This window comes from Fulvia fulva, chromosome 2 (genome assembly GCF_020509005.1).
Source record: "Fulvia fulva chromosome 2, complete sequence".
Taxonomy (NCBI): Eukaryota; Fungi; Ascomycota; class Dothideomycetes; order Mycosphaerellales; family Mycosphaerellaceae; genus Fulvia; species Fulvia fulva.
The window spans coordinates 3,370,410-3,388,314 of NC_063013.1; the positions used below are offsets into that span (position 1 = coordinate 3,370,410).

The 17,905-nt window shown below is 48.5% G+C and overlaps 4 protein-coding genes across 4 annotated transcripts; all 4 read left to right on the forward strand.

Annotated features, from left to right (window-relative positions):
- Positions 1–9,677: 9,677 nt before the first annotated feature.
- Positions 9,678–11,516, forward strand: CLAFUR5_03018 (Pre-mRNA-splicing factor; the record flags this gene model as incomplete). Its single annotated transcript, XM_047902166.1, has 2 exons — positions 9,678–9,779; positions 9,834–11,516. 2 exons carry the CDS (start codon positions 9,678–9,680, stop codon positions 11,514–11,516), a joined length of 1,785 nt encoding a protein of 594 aa, XP_047757700.1.
- A 467-nt stretch (positions 11,517–11,983) lies between these two features.
- Positions 11,984–14,282, forward strand: CLAFUR5_03019 (uncharacterized protein; the record flags this gene model as incomplete). Its single annotated transcript, XM_047902167.1, has 3 exons — positions 11,984–12,009; positions 12,239–13,596; positions 13,684–14,282. 3 exons carry the CDS (start codon positions 11,984–11,986, stop codon positions 14,280–14,282), a joined length of 1,983 nt encoding a protein of 660 aa, XP_047757701.1.
- A 1,406-nt stretch (positions 14,283–15,688) lies between these two features.
- Positions 15,689–15,913, forward strand: CLAFUR5_03020 (uncharacterized protein; the record flags this gene model as incomplete). The annotated part of the gene is made up of 2 exons (XM_047902168.1): positions 15,689–15,835; positions 15,884–15,913. 2 exons carry the CDS (start codon positions 15,689–15,691, stop codon positions 15,911–15,913), a joined length of 177 nt encoding a protein of 58 aa, XP_047758674.1.
- A 733-nt stretch (positions 15,914–16,646) lies between these two features.
- On the forward strand, positions 16,647–17,879 carry CLAFUR5_03021 (Ceramide very long chain fatty acid hydroxylase SCS7; the record flags this gene model as incomplete). Its single annotated transcript, XM_047902169.1, has 1 exon — positions 16,647–17,879. One exon carries the CDS (start codon positions 16,647–16,649, stop codon positions 17,877–17,879), a length of 1,233 nt encoding a protein of 410 aa, XP_047758411.1.
- Positions 17,880–17,905: the final 26 nt, after the last annotated feature.

The window sequence follows — 17,905 nt, forward strand, 5'->3', positions numbered from 1 at the left end:
AGTAGGCGCTATACTAAGGCACCTACTATACCGGTAGCGGTACTAGTAACTACGTTACCGTTATCCTAGTTATTCTAGCCGCTATTACCGTTCGAGTTACTATTACTACGGGGGCGCTCCTTCTACGGGTATAGTCGATCTGTCTCGTAGAAGCTCTCGTCTAGTGCGGTGTACTCCTCGATAACGTCTTATATACTATCTAGGCGGCGGTCGACTTCGCGGTCGCCGAAGGTCTTAAGAAAGTACTTACGGTTTAGTCGGTTACGGAACAGTATAAGCTCGGTCTTATCGGTCTATAATATCTAGGCGCGTAACTTCGAGTAGCGTATATAGAAGGCTATAAAGGTTTCGCCTTATTCTTGCTTATAGGTAGTAATATTAACTATAGCCTTAGTTCCTTTATTACGTATACTATATTAGCGTGTTATCTAATATAATAACTCTTCTCTAGTCTTGAACTCGTTAAAGGACTACTATCTAGGCATAGGGATCCTCGGCTTAATACTTCGCTAAGGATCACCTTACGTCTACCTATATACGAAGCGTAGACTATCTACCTTAGTACGGAAGGTTGCTATAGTTAGCTTTAGGAGAACACTACTATACTAGCTGTCGAAATTAGGGTCATTATCGTTCTTAAAGTGCTTAGGGTTAGGTACACCCTTACCGATCTCTATACCGCGAGTAAGGGTGCGGTTAATAGTAAAGAGACGTTCTAGAAGGTCAACTAGTAGTGTCTAGGTACGGGTGTTACGTATTCTCGAGTCACGACTATTATTAGGTCCTAGTCGCGGACGGTCGTTATTACGTCCTCGGCTATTATTACTACGGTAATAGTCGTCTCTATCGTTATTACTACTACCGCTACCGCTACCTCTACTAGTAGCTTCGCGATACCTACGTAATAGCTACTCGAGTAAGGTCTCGCGTAGGCGGGAACGAGAGGGTCGGCGGCCTAAGCGGCCTCTACCTCCGTTCTATATAGTATCTCCTACCTTAAGCCGAGCCTTTAGGTTATCGACTTCTTGTTATAGGGCCTAGTTCTTCACCTTAGCATCTTGTGCCTTCTTCTTCTCCTTCTCGTAGATCTCGCTAAACTGCTTATATAGGTTATTAGCTTCCTTATATTTCTTCTCTAGCTCTTATAACTTAGCTAGGTCGTAATCCTTCTTACTCTTAAGATCTACTACTATTTTCTATATAACAAGCTCTTTACTTCGTAGTATCTTATAGATGCGGTCGTATTCGGTGTATAGCGTAGTATACTAGGTGTTCTAGAGGTCGTTAGCTCGCTCTATTATATCGAGTTATCTGCCCTTAGTAATCGCCGTATTGACTACTTATAGCACGAAGTCGTAGGTAGTCTTCGGGTGTTAGGATGTAAGGGTCGTAAGGTTGTCTAGGGTGATATTCTAGTATTCGGATACGAGAATATATTCTGCCTTATCGAGTAATAGATACACCTCGTCTAGGTCGCCGCCTAGGTTCTCTTCGAGCTTAAACTCAAACAGTTCTATAAAGTTAATCTTACTACCTTCTTCTCGCTCGAAGGCCTTCTAGTAAGCTTTATTAATCTCTTATTATAGCGCGACACCGGTGTCTACTATAACCCGCCGGTTATCGTCCTATATCTAACTCTAAGGGAAAGAGGAGAGGTCGGGGAAAAGAGATATACGCTACTTACTTTTGCCCTTAGGCTTAGGTAGCGGTAGTATACCGCCGTTCGCTATTTATAAAGTTATACTATCTAGGTTCGGGGGAGGCGTAACGGTGCCTATATCCTGACTGTCTACGAGCGCGCGAATACCTACTAATAATATCGCTACGTTACGTTCTCTAGGCATCTACGCGCTATACGCCTTACCGTGTTCTATATTCTAATACGACTCTACGCGTTCTCGAGTTCTACGGTTCTGTCTGTTCCTATTATTACGCGTTCCTTACCTAGATCCGCGATCTAGGTAGGGTAGTAGAACAAACTGTAAGGGCGCGCGTATTATAGGGTCCGAACGAGATAGTTGTTGTTCTACGAAGCTACGAAAGAGGAGCGCGAGGCGCGGCGAAGTTATAAAGCAAAGCTAAGCCGCGCTAACCCGATACGGAAGGTCCGCGGTTTAGCCGGGCCGACGTAGCTATAGTAGGGGGTCGCGGGCTACCCGTAATAGTATCCCCCCTCCTAAAACACGCCTTAGTCCTCTAAGCGTTATCTACCTTATAAGGCCACTTGCCTATCGAGCTCTATAATTACGCGAACGCCTAATTATCCTCTAGTGCCCTATCGTTATCCGATAACATCGCATTCGCTCTATTAAGACTATCCTCGACCGGCTTCCTTCGAGAAATATATTGCCTAGTTAGCTAGCTTGCCCTAGACCTACGTCTGTCTTTAGCTAGTACTCGCGTATAATCCTTATAACTAAAGTTAGGTATTATTATAGGCTCTATAGGCTCTACTCGAGTATCGAATATATACGGAGTAGATTCTATTAGAGGTAAGGCTCGAGGCGACTTATTCGTAATGGTATCTTTCGGAATGACCCTAATCGTATTAAGCCCGAGCACCTTAGTAGCTAGTAGGGACTAGTCAGATAGAGCTACGAAGCCTATAGGCGTAGATAACTCCGGCCGGTTATAGTAAAAGTCTATAATAGCGGCGGCCGCGTGTTTAAGTATATCCTCTATAGGTTACTAGGTCTTACTATCCTCCTCGTTCTAATATCTAGCCCATTTCACCTTATACTATATATCTACCTTACGCTTATGCCCCTTCTTTACCTTACCTACCCGCTTACGGGTATATATATTAAGGATCTTTCCCACCTTGTATATATACGTAGGTACTACTACTATATCGGCTACTATATTAGCCTCGGTAGTGTTAGGTTCGATAGTTATCGGTAGTAGCGGCGCTAGATACTACCCTTTAAGTAGTAGGAAATCGGGGTGGTCGGCTCGTTATAGTAGTAAGGTATAGAAGTAGTTATTAAGTCCTGCTAGAGCGTCTAATAGTTTTAGTCGATAAGAGAGTCTAGCCGGTATGACTTCCGTAATCTAGTAAGGGCCGGCATATTTCCTATCTAGCTTCTTAGATAGTCGAGTCGTACGGATATTCTTAGTACTAAGATATACCTAATTACCTACCTTATAGTCTAGAGGAATGCTTCGGTAGCGGTTTGCTACTTCTACTTAGAGAGCTTATAACATTCGTATATTCTCTTAAAGGTACTTATAAAGCTCGTAAATTCGACGTATAAAGGTTTCTACTAATCGCGTATCTAGTCGCTAGAGAGTAGTTAGTCCTCCCTCCTTTCTAGCGTTTAGGTTAACTCGCTCTATAAACTTAGGGTTGTAGCCTAAGGTAGCGTAGAACGGCGACATACTAGTAGTCTCGGACAGGTAATTGTTGATTACGAACTGAGTAAGGCATAGCCATTCTGCCTAGTTTTCCTATGCCTTGTTAGTAAATATACGAAGATACTGTTCTATCGCCTAGTTAGTACGTTCTAACTATCTATTAGTTTCTAGGTAATACAAAGAACTTAGCTTACGATTTATACGGAGCATCTTATAGTATTTCTTCTAGAAGGTAGTAACCTACTACTTACTACGGTCTAATATAATAGTATTAGGAAACCCGCGCCGATAGAATATATGTTTAAGGAAAAGCCTTGCCGCATTCTATACTATTATTACGCTAATAGGGATTAGCTCGACTTCCTTAGTAAGCCTATTAGTAACGGTCATAATGTTGTTATAGACTATACCGTTAAGAGTACTATCTAGGAGTCCGATAACGAAGTCGACTATAATATGTTTCTAAGGCCGATCTAGAACAGGAAGTGGCTATAATAATCCTAGTGGCTAGGAGTATAGAGATTTTGTTATACGGTAGGTACGGCAATTCGCGGTATATCTACGTACGGATCTCGCTAATCTAGGCTAGTAGAATTTACGTACTACGAGTTCATAAGTACGAGCTCGTCCTAGATAGCCTACTACTAGAGCGTTATAGTTTATCTTGATTATCCTAGTCTATAAGGCTTAGTTATTTAGTACCTATAAGCTCTAGCCGTCGTATTGATTTCGAATATATAGCAGGTCGCTATCTACTTTATAGTGTGCTAGGTAAATCTTCGCTCTCTATAGTAGTGTAGGAGTACGGTCTTTCTATAGGTCCTTAATCGCGGTCTTGAGCTCGTTATTGGTTACGTACGCCGTCGACATTCGATACTCGAGTTCGGCTTCCCGTTAACTTTTACGCGTCGCCGGTTGTTTAGTAGGCGCATCTCGTTCTATAGGCATAAACTCTTTAGCTTTAGGGTCTAGCTATACTAGTTCCTCTTCTTCCGGCGTATCTTCTACTATTACCTATAGTAAGGCGATCTTAAGGAATCGCTTAGGAGGTAGCAATGTCTAATACTAATGCTAGTTCCGAGGGTCGTTTACCCCCTACGGAAGGTCCTAGCTACGTCTCGTTAGGCTGTCTAGCTTTGTACCTTAACGTCCTAGACGGTATATTATCTTAAAGTTGAACTATAATAAGAACTTAGCCTAACGCGCTTGTCGCCGATTTAGCTACTTTGTCTTTATAAAGTATTCTAGGTTCTTATAGTCGGTATAAATCTTGACTAGCTATAAGTCGTTATTATCTACTTCGTAGGCGAGCTCGGGTCTCTATTCCTTAAAAGCCTTAATAATAGCTAATAGTTCCTTGTTATAGATTTCATAATTACACTCCTATAGACTCAACTTCTTCGAGTAGAAGGCTATAGGATGTAGCATACCCTTCTCGTTATACTATAAAAGTACGCCGGCGTTTATAAAATCTAAAGAATCTGTCTCTACTACCGTTTCCCTACCTAGTATATAATATACGAGTATACCGGCTTTACTGAACGTAGCTTTCAAATTGTTAAAGGCTCGTTAGTAATCTAGTAACTATTGAATCCTTCTGTTCTTATGATTGCTTATTCCGTCCGACTTGGTCAGGTTTATAAGAGGAGTAGCTATACGCGAAAATGCTTCGATGAACCGCCTATAGAAGTTAGCAAATCTAAGGAAGGCCTAGACATCCTTTAGGTTCTTAGGAGCTTCCTATGTCTAAATACATTCGAGTTTCTCGGGGTCTATCTCGATACCGTTAGGGGTTATAATTAGCCTAAGATACCTCACCTTCTATTAGTAGAATTCGCTTTTATCGATGTCCACTATAAGTCCTACATCGCGTAGCTTAGTAAGAACCTTCCGTACGTGTTTAATGTGCTCCTCTAAGGTGTCACTAAAGATAAGTACGTTATCTAGGTAGGCCGATACAAAGTCGTCTAGGTGTTCTTATAAGACCTTGTTAATATATAATTAGAACGATACTAGTCCGTTATATAAGCCGAATAGCAGCACTAGACACTCGTAGATGCCGTATCGTATCGTAAACGCCGTTAACTACTCGTGCCCTTTAGCTATCCGTAACTTGTTAAAGGCTACTATAATATCTAGCTTCGTAAAGTACTTCTTACCGTATATACGGTTAAGCGTCTCTTATATTAAGGGAATCGGATACCGGTTCTTAATAGTGATCGTATTCAATCCTCTATAGTCGATATAAACACGTAGCCCACCTCTAGGCTTACGTACTACTAGTACTAGTATAGGAGACTAGCTCGTCTTTTGCCCTACTTTCCGTACCTTCCCTTTAGATATTTACTCGTCTAGCTATTTCTTGACTACCTCGTTCTCCTTCTTAGCTAGGCCGTAGGGCTTACGGTATAGTGGCTCTTATAGACTATTAGGCTTAATATAAATCTTATAATCTACGCCTAGTCGGTAAGGTAGGAGTCCTTTATAATCCTTAGCTAAGAAAGCGTCCGTAATATCGTAGTATATCGGCGGCAACTTCTCCTTTAGGTTGTAATTAAACTACTTGTTCAAGAATTGGTCTAGATTATTAGTAGCTATTACACTTAGCTTAAGCTCTCCGTCGTCGCTCTTACGCCTAGTAGGCATAATATAGAAGCACTTAGCCCTAGGCCGGTACGCGTACATTCCCTACGCGCGTTAAGAAACGCCCTAGTAGTCTACTTCTTCATCGTCTATGTCGTCTAGGTTATATAATGAGACGTTTAGCTCCGCCCCTCCTACTATAAAGCTCGCTACTTCTCTAGTAAAGGGCTCTAGTCCGTACCGTACTAGTGCCTACTTCTTCTTCTCGCGATAGTTTAGGGATTATACTGTTATTAATGTCTTATTCTATAGATAGTGACCAAAGTAGTAATCCGATCTAAATACTACCTCGCCTGTCTCCTAGAAGATGTTTAGGTTGTACGCTATAAGCTACGGTAGGCTAAAGACGATGTTATATTCGAGGTCGGTGACGTAGTATAACATTTACTCGTAATAATCGCCGATAACTACGTCTATAAGGGCCGCGTATGTGATCTGCCGTGTAGTAGCCGTTCTATCTCCTAGTATTAGTCGTCGGCTTTACGTTAAAGGGATTAGGGGTATTATGTACTTACGTATAAATTTCTAGTTAAGAAAGAGAGAGGTAGAAGTAGAATCTATAAGGCCTCGAGCCTTTCTATATTATATTATTACGGGTTATAATATATAAGGTATATAGCTAGCTATAATTTATCTAGTACGTATACCGATATCTTAAGCTCCTTACTATAGTCTATTACCGTCTCTTACATTCCGTGTCTCTTAATCTTATGCTCTTTCTGTCCTAGGAAGTTCGGGTGACCGCTATCTACTACGCTTAGGTAGCGGTCGTGCTATTTTCCTACTACGGATCGGCGGCTAGGGAACTAAGGTTCGCGTTCGGATTCGGCGTAGTATTACGTAGACGCGGTAGGCGATAGTCGCTATCATACCTATATATTAGGTATTTAGGGTTAGTCGATACGTAAGAACCTATACGGTAGCGGTAGCACTTACCCTACTTCTTAAGGTCTTCGCGCTACTTACGGTTAAGCGTAGGTAGGTTCTATAGATATGTCGGTAGATCCTCCTTCTTCTTAGTACTAGCGTACTGTAGTAGGCGCTATACTAAGGCACCTACTATACCGGTAGCGGTACTAGTAACTACGTTACCGTTATCCTAGTTATTCTAGCCGCTATTACCGTTCGAGTTACTATTACTACGGGGGCGCTCCTTCTACGGGTATAGTCGATCTGTCTCGTAGAAGCTCTCGTCTAGTGCGGTGTACTCCTCGATAACGTCTTATATACTATCTAGGCGGCGGTCGACTTCGCGGTCGCCGAAGGTCTTAATAAAGTACTTACGGTTTAGTCGGTTACGGAACAGTATAAGCTCGGTCTTATCGGTCTATAATATCTAGGCGCGTAACTTCGAGTAGCGTATATAGAAGGCTATAAAGGTTTCGCCTTATTCTTGCTTATAGGTAGTAATATTAACTATAGCCTTAGTTCCTTTATTACGTATACTATATTAGCGTGTTATCTAATATAATAACTCTTCTCTAGTCTTGAACTCGTTAAAGGACTACTATCTAGGCATAGGGATCCTCGGCTTAATGCTTCGCTAAGGATCACCTTACGTCTACCTATATACGAAGCGTAGACTATCTACCTTAGTACGGAAGGTTGCTATAGTTAGCTTTAGGAGAACACTACTATACTAGCTATCGAAATTAGGGTCATTATCGTTCTTAAAGTGCTTAGGGTCAGGTACACCCTTACCGATCTCTATACCGCGAGTAAGGGTACGGTTAATAGTAAAGAGACGTTCTAGAAGGTTAACTAGTAGTATCTAGGTACGGGTGTTACGTATTCTCGAGTCACGACTATTGTTAGGTCCTAGTCGCGGACGGTCGTTATTACGTCCTCGGCTATTATTACTACGGTAATAGTCGTCTCTATCGTTATTACTACCACCGCTACCGCCACCTCTACTAGTAGCTTCGCGATACCTACGTAATAGCTACTCGAGTAAGGTCTCGCGTAGGCGGGAACGAGAGGGTCGGCGGCCTAAGCGGCCTCTACCTCCGTTCTATATAGTATCTCCTACCTTAAGCCGAGCCTTTAGGTTATCGACTTCTTGTTATAGGGCCTAGTTCTTCACCTTAGTATCTTGTGCCTTCTTCTTCTCCTTCTCGTAGATCTCGCTAAACTACTTATATAGGTTATTAGCTTCCTTATATTTCTTCTCTAGCTCTTATAACTTAGCTAGGTCGTAATCCTTCTTACTCTTAAGATCTACTACTATTTTCTATATAACAAGCTCTTTACTTCGTAGCATCTTATAGATACGGTCGTATTCGGTATATAGCGTAGTATACTAGGTGTTCTAGAGGTCGTTAGCTCGCTCTATTACATCGAGTTGTCTACCCTTAGTAATTGCCGTATTAACTACTTATAGTACGAAGTCGTAGGTAGTCTTCGGGTATTAGGATATAAGGGTCGTAAGGTTGTCTAGGGTAACATTCTAGTATTCGGATACGAGAATATATTCTACCTTATCGAGTAATAGATACACCTCGTCTAGGTCGCCGCCTAGGTTCTCTTCGAGCTTAAACTCGAACAGTTCTATAAAGTCAATCTTACTACCTTCTTCTCGCTCGAAGGCCTTCTAGTAAGCTTTATTAATCTCTTATTATAGCGCGACACCGGTGTCTACTATAACCCGCCGGTTATCGTCCTATATCTAACTCTAAGGGAAAGAGTAGAGGTCGGGGAAAAGAGATATACGCTACTTACTTTTGCCCTTAGGCTTAGGTAGCGGTAGTATACCGCCGTTCGCTATTTATAAAGTTATACTATCTAGGTTCGGGGGAGGCGTAACGGTGCCTATATCCTAACTATCTACGAGCGCGCGAATACCTACTAATGATATCGCTACGTTACGTTCTCTAGGCATCTACGCGCTATACGCCTTACCGTGTTCTATATTCTAATACGACTCTACGCGTTCTCGAGTTCTACGGTTCTGTCTGTTCCTATTATTACGCGTTCCTTACCTAGATCCGCGATCTAGGTAGGGTAGTAGAACAAACTGTAAGGGCGCGCGTATTATAGGGTCCGAACGAGATAGTTGTTGTTCTACGAAGCTACGAAAGAGGAGCGCGAGGCGCGGCGAAGTTATAAAGCAAAGCCAAGCCGCGCTAACCCGATGCGGAAGGTCCGCGGTTCAGCCGGGCCGACGCAGCTACAGTGGGGGGTCGCGGGCTGCCCGTGACACTGTCCAAATTGCGACATTAGCTACTTAGCAGCAGAAACATACCCTAGGACCGCGCTAAGGTAGCGTTAACATCGCGGATGGACCATGGAAAGTACTCCTTTGTCATTGTATATGTGCGAACGTGCCGCGCCAAGGGCCTCACACATCAGAGATATCAGAAGTCTAGGAAGGCAGAATGGTCTTCTGGTGGTTGACGTATGCTGTCATTGTTGATGTCGACGCTTGCTAGGAGGTATGTTGTCTTTCACACCGGAGGATGAGGATGAGGCGTGAGGTCGAACACTTTTGGCACTCGAGCTTCGCCGCGGCCATAAGTCTCGGCAATGTGCACTTTCCACCAAGCGAGACTTTGCGTGCAGTCAACCACACCCTACAACCTGGAACGCACCATTCGATACCGCCTAGCGCCCCTACTGAGCCGATCTGGACGAGCGACAGGTACTCGCGCACTGACTTGGGAGCGACTCAGTAGGTACACAAAATGCCTGGCGTTCTAGCACCTGAGCACCAACAAGCAGAAAAGGCACGAAAGCCCACCAAGAACGAGCTTCGTCGCGCGAAGAAGAAGCAGAAGAAGAGCGATGTAAGTGAATTGCCGAAATATGCGTCGCATATGCTAATGCTGATGTGTACAAAGGCGCCCGTAGAGACACCACAATCAGATTCGAATGCGCCGGGTCAACCAGCAGAACCGATCCAGCCGGTAGAACCCTCCAAGGACGACCCGATCCAGGATGTGCCTGCCGTCGAAAACGATGACGAACTGCCTACAGATGATCCTCTCTTCTCCCAATTTGCTGGTGTCTTTGCCAAGTTTAAGGAAGAGGACAAGGAGGATCCCGCCCTGAAGGAACCTGAAAAGCCCGAAGTCTTCTACGATGACGACGACAACATCCAGGACGAAGACGAAGAGGCGGAGACGAAGCAGCGGTCATCGAAGAAGGCGCGGAAAATGGCGAACAAGTTAAGCATAGCAGAACTGAAGGCCATTGTGCGAAAGCCCGAGATTGTGGACTGGACAGATACTTCGGCGCAAGATCCGAAGCTTTTGGTGAACATCAAGAGCTCGCGAAATGTGGTGCCGGTACCAACACACTGGAGTCTGAAGAGGGAGTATCTCAGCAGCAAGCGGGGTATCGAAAAGCCAGGATTTGCCCTGCCCAAGTTCATCGCTGAGACTGGCATTTCGGACATGCGCGATGCAGTGTTGGAGAAGCAGGCAGAGGCGACTTTGAAGCAACAGCAGCGAGCAAGGGTATCAGGAAAGACGGGCAAGCTGGACATCGACTACCAGAAACTCTACGAGGCATTCTTCCGGCGGCAAACGAAACCTTCACTCACTCGATACGGCGAAGTCTACTACGAAGGCAAAGAATTCGAGACCAACTTGCGACATCTGCGACCAGGTGAGCTTAGCGAGGAGTTGAAGGAGGCATTGAACATGCCACCAGGTGCCCCGCCGCCGTGGCTGATCAACCAGCAAAAGATTGGTCCCCCTCCATCTTATCCCGCCCTCAAGATCGCCGGCCTCAATGCGCCGCCTCCGCCTGGAGGCCAGTGGGGTTTCCACCCTGGTGGATATGGTAAGCCACCAGTTGACGACCAAAACAGGCCACTCTTCGGTGGAGATGTGTTCGGGATGACGATGGACGAAGGCAGCCAGAAAGATACCACTCAGGCGGAAGCAGTGGACAAATCGCTGTGGGGTGAGTTGCAACCACCGGCCAAGGAAGAAGAGGAGGAAGAGGAAGAGGAAGATGAGGACGAAGAAGAGGAAGAGGAAGATGACAGTGGCAGGAGGACAGGTCTAGAGACTCCATATGGTGGTACCGAGACGCCAGGCGGCATAACGAGCACTGTTCCGACCGACTTTATGGGCTCTCGAGGCTTACCGGACGAGATGAATTTGCGAAAACAGCGACTGGGCACCGAGACGGAAGCGAGCTCACATCCACGATCTGCTGGTCAAGTGCTCAACGAGCGCTCGATACGAAACGAAGGCTTTTTTGGTGGCGAGCGTGCATACGATTTGTCTGGTAGCAACAACATCCCTGTGCTTGGTCAAGAGCAAAGCGGCAGGAAGAGGAAGGCAGGAGATCTTGATGTGTCCATGGATCCAGATGCGCTGCTGCGCGATGACAAGATGAGCAAAGATGAGTTGCGAAGACAGTATGATGCACAGCGAGCACAGCAGAACCCAGGAGGATGGCAAGGTGGAGCAGCGGATGGCGAGGACTTGAGTGGAATGGTGGCCGAGGAGAGTGCGAAGAGGCAAAAGAGAGATAAGGAGAGGGCGGCTCAGAGGGGTGGCAAGAGATAGTACTGAGGGGATTGCTTTGAATGGACTTGGATCAGGAAAGGAAGGAGCACGAGGTCGCAAGGATCAGTGTAACATGATGAATGGCTCAAAGAAGAGCCGGCTTCAGGTGTGTAAAAAGCGAATGACATGGCAGGGGAGAGTACCTCCTAGATGATGGAGGTCCGCAGGGTATCGAAAGCTCGAATGATGGACGTCTCGAAGCGTGTTACTTTTCGATCTCGATTATGACTAATGCTTCTGGTATCGTGAGACCTTGTGCTGGAGGGAGCTCTATCGGCAGTATGGACAGGTTCAGGGTAATGGAGGGTGGTTGGTTGGATGCGAGGTGAACCGTTGTATGCACGTGCTGCAGGCCGCCAAGACCGGAGCTCTCCGCAAAGCGCGTCAACCTCGAACGAGTCTCTGCCATCAGCAGGAACAAGCTTGGAACCTGACGTGTCTCGAGGCAGTCACGCACCGTGCACGAAATGGACCGAGACCGGGACAGTCGCAGGTGAGTAACGCGAATACATGCACGACACAGCAATAAACATCTTTGTATGCGCTATGGAGCATCCGACACCGCAATGCCCTCCTGACGAAGTGGAGGATGGAGAATTATCAGAGCATTATCACGACCATGTCAACATCACAGAGCACCCGCGACGTGGCCGCAGAGTGGACTCAGCGAGGGCTATCACAGCCAGAGACAGTGTCAGAGATGTGGATGCTGACCCGCGCAGACGTGCAGACGTCCCACCTGAAGACCAGTATGGCTCTGGCAGAGGGCAGTCATATCGCCCGGGCAATGTTGTGCGAGACCGATCCCCACCTCGCGCCGACACATACAGAGCACGATCACCACCGCGCCGACCCGACTACCACGACACTCGCGCCGACACATACCGCGCTCGTCCTCGAAGCAGAACACCACCTCCGCGGCGAGACGAGTACCGACGACGATCGCCTTCTCCTCCACGCTATCGTGACGCTCGAGAGGCAGTGCCAAGAGGAGGTGACAGCTACAGAGGCCGGCCACGGTCGCCACCTCCGAGAAGAGAAGACCTGCCACGAGACGACCTCTTTAGGAGAGAGCCCGTAAGAGACGACAGAGGCTATCGAGACACCAGAGACTTCAGAGATGAGAGGGACGGCCGTTTTGCTGCACCGATCGCCGAGCGCTCGCCACTTCCTCGCTATCGGGAACGTAGTGCTGTCCCGCTGAAGAGGACACGAGAGCCGTCACCCATCTCTAGCAGAGGCAGACGCTCACCACCACCCGTCAAGCGAGAGCGACTAGCGAGTCCTCCAAGAGCAGGCAGATACGATGACTACCCACCTTCACGAGCCGTCAGTCCGCCACGGAGGAGATACTCGCCAGACCCACGAGACCGCCGTCCTTCTCCACCACGAGGCGTGACTAGAGACTACCGCCCGGCTCGTTCCAGATCGCCAATGGCTAGGAACGATAGAGTCGATCCTCGAGCAGTAGACGATTGGAGAAGACCGCGTTCACCCGTCCGTGACACCAGACACGACTACCTCAATCGTGAAGAGTCTGTTGTCAACTCAACCGCGACTAGTCGTCGCTCTTCACCTCCAGTACACCCCAGCAGAGCTGCTCTAAACCCAGCCTTTGAAGACAGACCAAGAAGCAGCAGAGCCTCGCCTCGAGACCCATACAACGATCGTGAGCCGTATCGTGCTGGTGACCCAGAACCACGACGCAACACTTACAATGCAGTGCCAGCTTATGACGATGAACCGAGCTACTCGGCGCCGGTCCATGATGCCGTGCCACCGCCACGAGAGCCACGCCGTTCCGATGATGCACCACTACCAATTCGTGCACCTCCCACCGGACCAAGCTCGCAGCGCGCAACTTCTATGTCGATGGCTCCACCTACGGGCCCTGCTGCGTCAGGTGCAGCTCCCTCCGGTCCTAGAGCGGCCGGCGCTCCACCAGCTGGTCCTCGTGGCTCAGCGGCACCTCGAGGCGACTTTGCTCCACGTGGCAGAGGGGGATTCGGAAGTGACTTTGCACCCCGTGGTCGAGGAGGATTCAGAGGAGGCTTCGATGGTGGCTTCCGCGGAGGCAGAGGTATGTAGCTAATACTGAGCGTGATCTTGACTGCGACAAGCAGATTACTGTGTTAGATTGGGGAGACTGTACACTAATGCGACGCAGGTGGCGCGCCTACAGGTCCTTCTGCTGGCTTTGGCCGTGGCGATGCAGGCTTCGCTCGTAGCACTAGTGAGAGCTTCTCACAGGATCCCGCCTTTGTCTCTCGTCCACCTCCTTCTGGTCCACGCGGTTCCTTCTCACAAGCCCAAGCGCCATCTCCGGTGTTTAGTAGACAAAGCAGCATGAGCACGTCAACTCCTGTAGCACCGACAGGTCCACGCGGCCAGCGCTTCGCCAACGGCGACACACCCATGCCAGATGCACCGACGGGCCCTAAGGCTGCTCGTCGTCCCACCGAGCCGAATATCCCGACCGGACCGGCTGCGAGCCGAATCCATCCCGCGTTGCTCGATTTACCGAAGATCGTGGAAGGTGGTATCAAGGCTGAGCCGCTTATTGACCGGACGAAACTTACTCGACTGGAGAATGAGGCGGAGAGGCTGAGGGAACAGATTGATGAGAAGGAGCAAAAGAAGAGGAAGTCATTGAGAGAGTGGGACAGGCTACAGAGGGAGAGTGAGGTTGCGAGCCTCAGGAGTGAGTTGGCTGAGCAGGCATTGAGGGAGCTGAATGGTGAAGCGGAGAGTCAGGCAGCATTTTAGTAGGGTGTATGTTTAGGTGGCTCTCTCGTTGCGCCGGAACAGCTGCGGCATCGGTGGCGACCTCGTTTGGGGATGTCGAGGGATGAGGCACGCTTGTACGGAAAGTTGTTGGCGGTTGGGTATGCTAAAACAAGCTGAAGAGATGCTCCGACGGACTACGACAAGATATCGTCTTCGAAACAGATCCCTTTGCCTATCCATACCAAATCGGACGTCATGCCATGAACTTTTACGGATCATCGGCAAGCAAAAAACAATCATCCTCGTCCTGATAGCTGCTGGCTGTCCGATGATGGATATGACACGTGCCTCGCCCGTGTAATCTCACCATCGCCAGCCAGCTTCCACGTCAGGCTTTCGAACGCCTTACCACTGCACCATCAGGACGAGAACGACTGTCGAGAGGTGAACCCTTCCGCTGAATATATATACGTCTAAGTTTTGAGAGGAAGACAACGTGGAGCCATAATGGAAATTATGCTGAATCATGAATCATATGAAGCAAGTCTTGTCCCGGCGATTTCTGGTCAGCCACCGTTTGAATGTGCTGCCTAGACTTGTAGGATGAGGAGGGTTTGGTACTGCTTGATGGCAAATCACATTGATCTATCTTTCAAGCCACCAGGTGGAGGATGGCTGACGACGTTGACAGTAATGAACACTGGTCTCGCAGCTCAACTGTCGGCCTGGCGGAACCATCGTACAGAGTATACAGCTTCTTCCAAGAGCAAAAGCACAAGGCGGTAGCCAGGGCAAAACAATCGTCCTCGCCATGATGGCTGCGGGCGGGACTTCCTCTGCTTCCACGATCTCATCGTCCGTGGATCGAAGAGGAGCTGCACTGCTGTGGAACGCGCTTTGGACTTGCGCGCAGCCACTTTGCCATCATGACGAGGAGGATTGTCGAGGGGGGCATGATTGTGCTGGGAAATGTACCTACAGTCCATGTCGATAATGATGGCCTGTCTGGTGTGGTGTCAAGACCAGGGCATTCGCGGACTTGCGTGGGCTGCCGTGGAACAGTCAAGGGGTATGCGGCATGAACTAGTTCTAGAGCCCTTGAAGCGCGCTAGATAAGTTCTTCGAATCGTTGAGGGGGGACTAGGCTCCTGGTTGTGTTGAAGAGAGACGACACTGGCTCAAAGGGGTCGAGTGCGTAGCTAGATCGATGGCAGGAGGCACGTGGCTGCCAGCATACTCTTGGCACAGACAAAATGCGCCTCTGCTGGAGACTGACTTCATGTCTTTCTTTCTGCTGGGCGACGTGTTGATACTGCCTGAAAGACTGCTCAGCCATTGCTTTCTATCGGGCACGCAGCTTGTGACTAGCTCTAATATATTCATTAGCCACACTGGCCGCTTTGTGCCGATGCATTAGCGTCCTCGCCAGATCGAGCTCACATGTGATGCAGCACTTCACTCACTTTACTTTCAACTTTCTCGACAAACTTGCACCGTCGCACTCAAGCACCAGGTATGGAAAGCCCAACATGGCGCGCATCAAGGCCCTGGCAGACCAGAGCACAAGTTCCAAGTCGGCGAAGGCAAAGAAGGTGAGTGGTGCTTGAATTGTAGACAGAATCGAGACTGACAAACAATAGCGCTTCCGCCTCCTCAAACTGCCACAGTGAAGGGAGTGGCAGTCCGGGGCAAAGGTCAAAACGCTGCTGCTTTACACTGGCAGGTCGCGATCCGCATCGAGCAGACACCAGGCGAGTGGTTGGAAGATGTCGTGTTCCTGTGAACACAGCGTACTCCTCGTAGATGAGTGCAGGTGGCATCAGGGTCGCCTCGTGTGCAAGGCGTCTGATAATTTGAGAGTTGAAGACCGAAACTCGAAGATGGACCGCGTGGACTGTATACATGTGAAAAGCATTCCCCGATTGAAGATGCTCCTCTACCGCGCATGAGCTCGTGACACCACTCCACAAACATTACATGTATGGCTCAATCATCAATGTCGAACCGTTGCTTCCTGCAGCAAAGAGCCAACATGCGTGCTCTGTGTCGCGATTCGCTTCACAAAGGCACCTTCTATCATCGTCCCCATGCTCCATGTGCATGTGAAGTACATGCATCCTACATGTGTACACACGTGGTGAGATCAATGGTGAGGTCAGCAGCCACAAAAGAGATTGGCCTGCGGAAGTCGCGGATGCCACTCGCAGCTTCCGGAGCCGAGAGCGACAGGAGATCGAGGGATCATGGACTGATCCGCGCCCTATTTTCTGGGTCCAGGGTCTCTCCCTTGTAAACATCGCCACACTTTGAAACATCTTCGGTCGGATCCTTGGATCCTCTGCACCATATTTACACTCCTTCACCTTCAACTCTGGTCAGCAGGACCTACACACCACACACATAATGCCGGGACGAACGCTCCCAACGCTGCCTTCTGCGGAAGTCGCGGCACATAACACATCCAAGTCATGCTATGTCACGGTTGGAACGAAGGTCTACGACATAACGCCATTCCTCGAAGACCACCCTGGAGGTGGCGACTTGATCGTGGAGTATGGCGGCAAGGACGTCAAGGAGATAATGCAAGACGAAGTGTCGCACGCGCATAGTGAAAGCGCATGGGAGATTCTGGACGACCATCTCATCGGCTTCGTTGCGACGGACAAGGTACTGGAAGCTGTGAAGGAAGGCAACGACCCGTTCGCTGTTCTCCTGATGGAGCCGACGTCGAAGGGCATGAAAGACCTGGAGCAAGCGGGCAACGGTGCCGCCGCAGAGGTCAAAGCAAGAGATCAGGTCGTGGCCAATGGCGAGGGCGAACACAAACCAGTCTTCGAGTCGACAGGCATGAGCTCAGAGGAGGACCTGAACAAAGAGACGGACCCATCATCAGACTACAAGAAGCACAAGTTTCTGGACTTGAACAAGCCGCTGCTGATGCAAGTCTTCCTGGGGAACTTCAGTAAGAAGTTTTACTTGGAGCAAGTTCACCGGCCCAGACACTACAAAGGAGGAGACAGTGCACCACTTTTTGGAAACTTTCTCGAGCCACTATCGAAGACGCCATGGTGGATTGTACCAACGGTGTGGTGGCCGCCTGTTGCCTACGGAACCTTCCTCTGTGCGCAGTACTTCAGCTTCCCTATTCTGGCTGCCTACTGGATCACAGGACTTTGCATTTGGACGATAGTCGAGTATGGGCTCCACAGATGCCTGTTCCATCTCGACGACCATCTACCGGACAACAGATACGCAATCACGCTCCACTTCCTCCTTCACGGCATCCACCACTACTTGCCAATGGACAGACTGAGACTTGTGATGCCACCAACTCTATTCATCGTCCTCGCGACGCCCTTCTGGCATCTAGCCCACACCGTCTTCTTCTATGACTGGTACGCCGCAGTAGCCGTCTACTGCGGCGGCATCTTTGGCTACACGATGTACGACATGACGCACTATTTCCTTCACCACAAGAACCTCCCAGCCTACTACCGCGAGCTGAAGAAGTACCACCTACAGCACCACTTCATGGACTACGAGAATGGCTTTGGCGTCACCAGCCGCTTCTGGGACAGAATCTTCAAGACAGAGCTGCCGCCCCCACCTACGCCCAAGGTTCTGAAGACGACTTGATTGATTGATGCAGCATACATATGAAA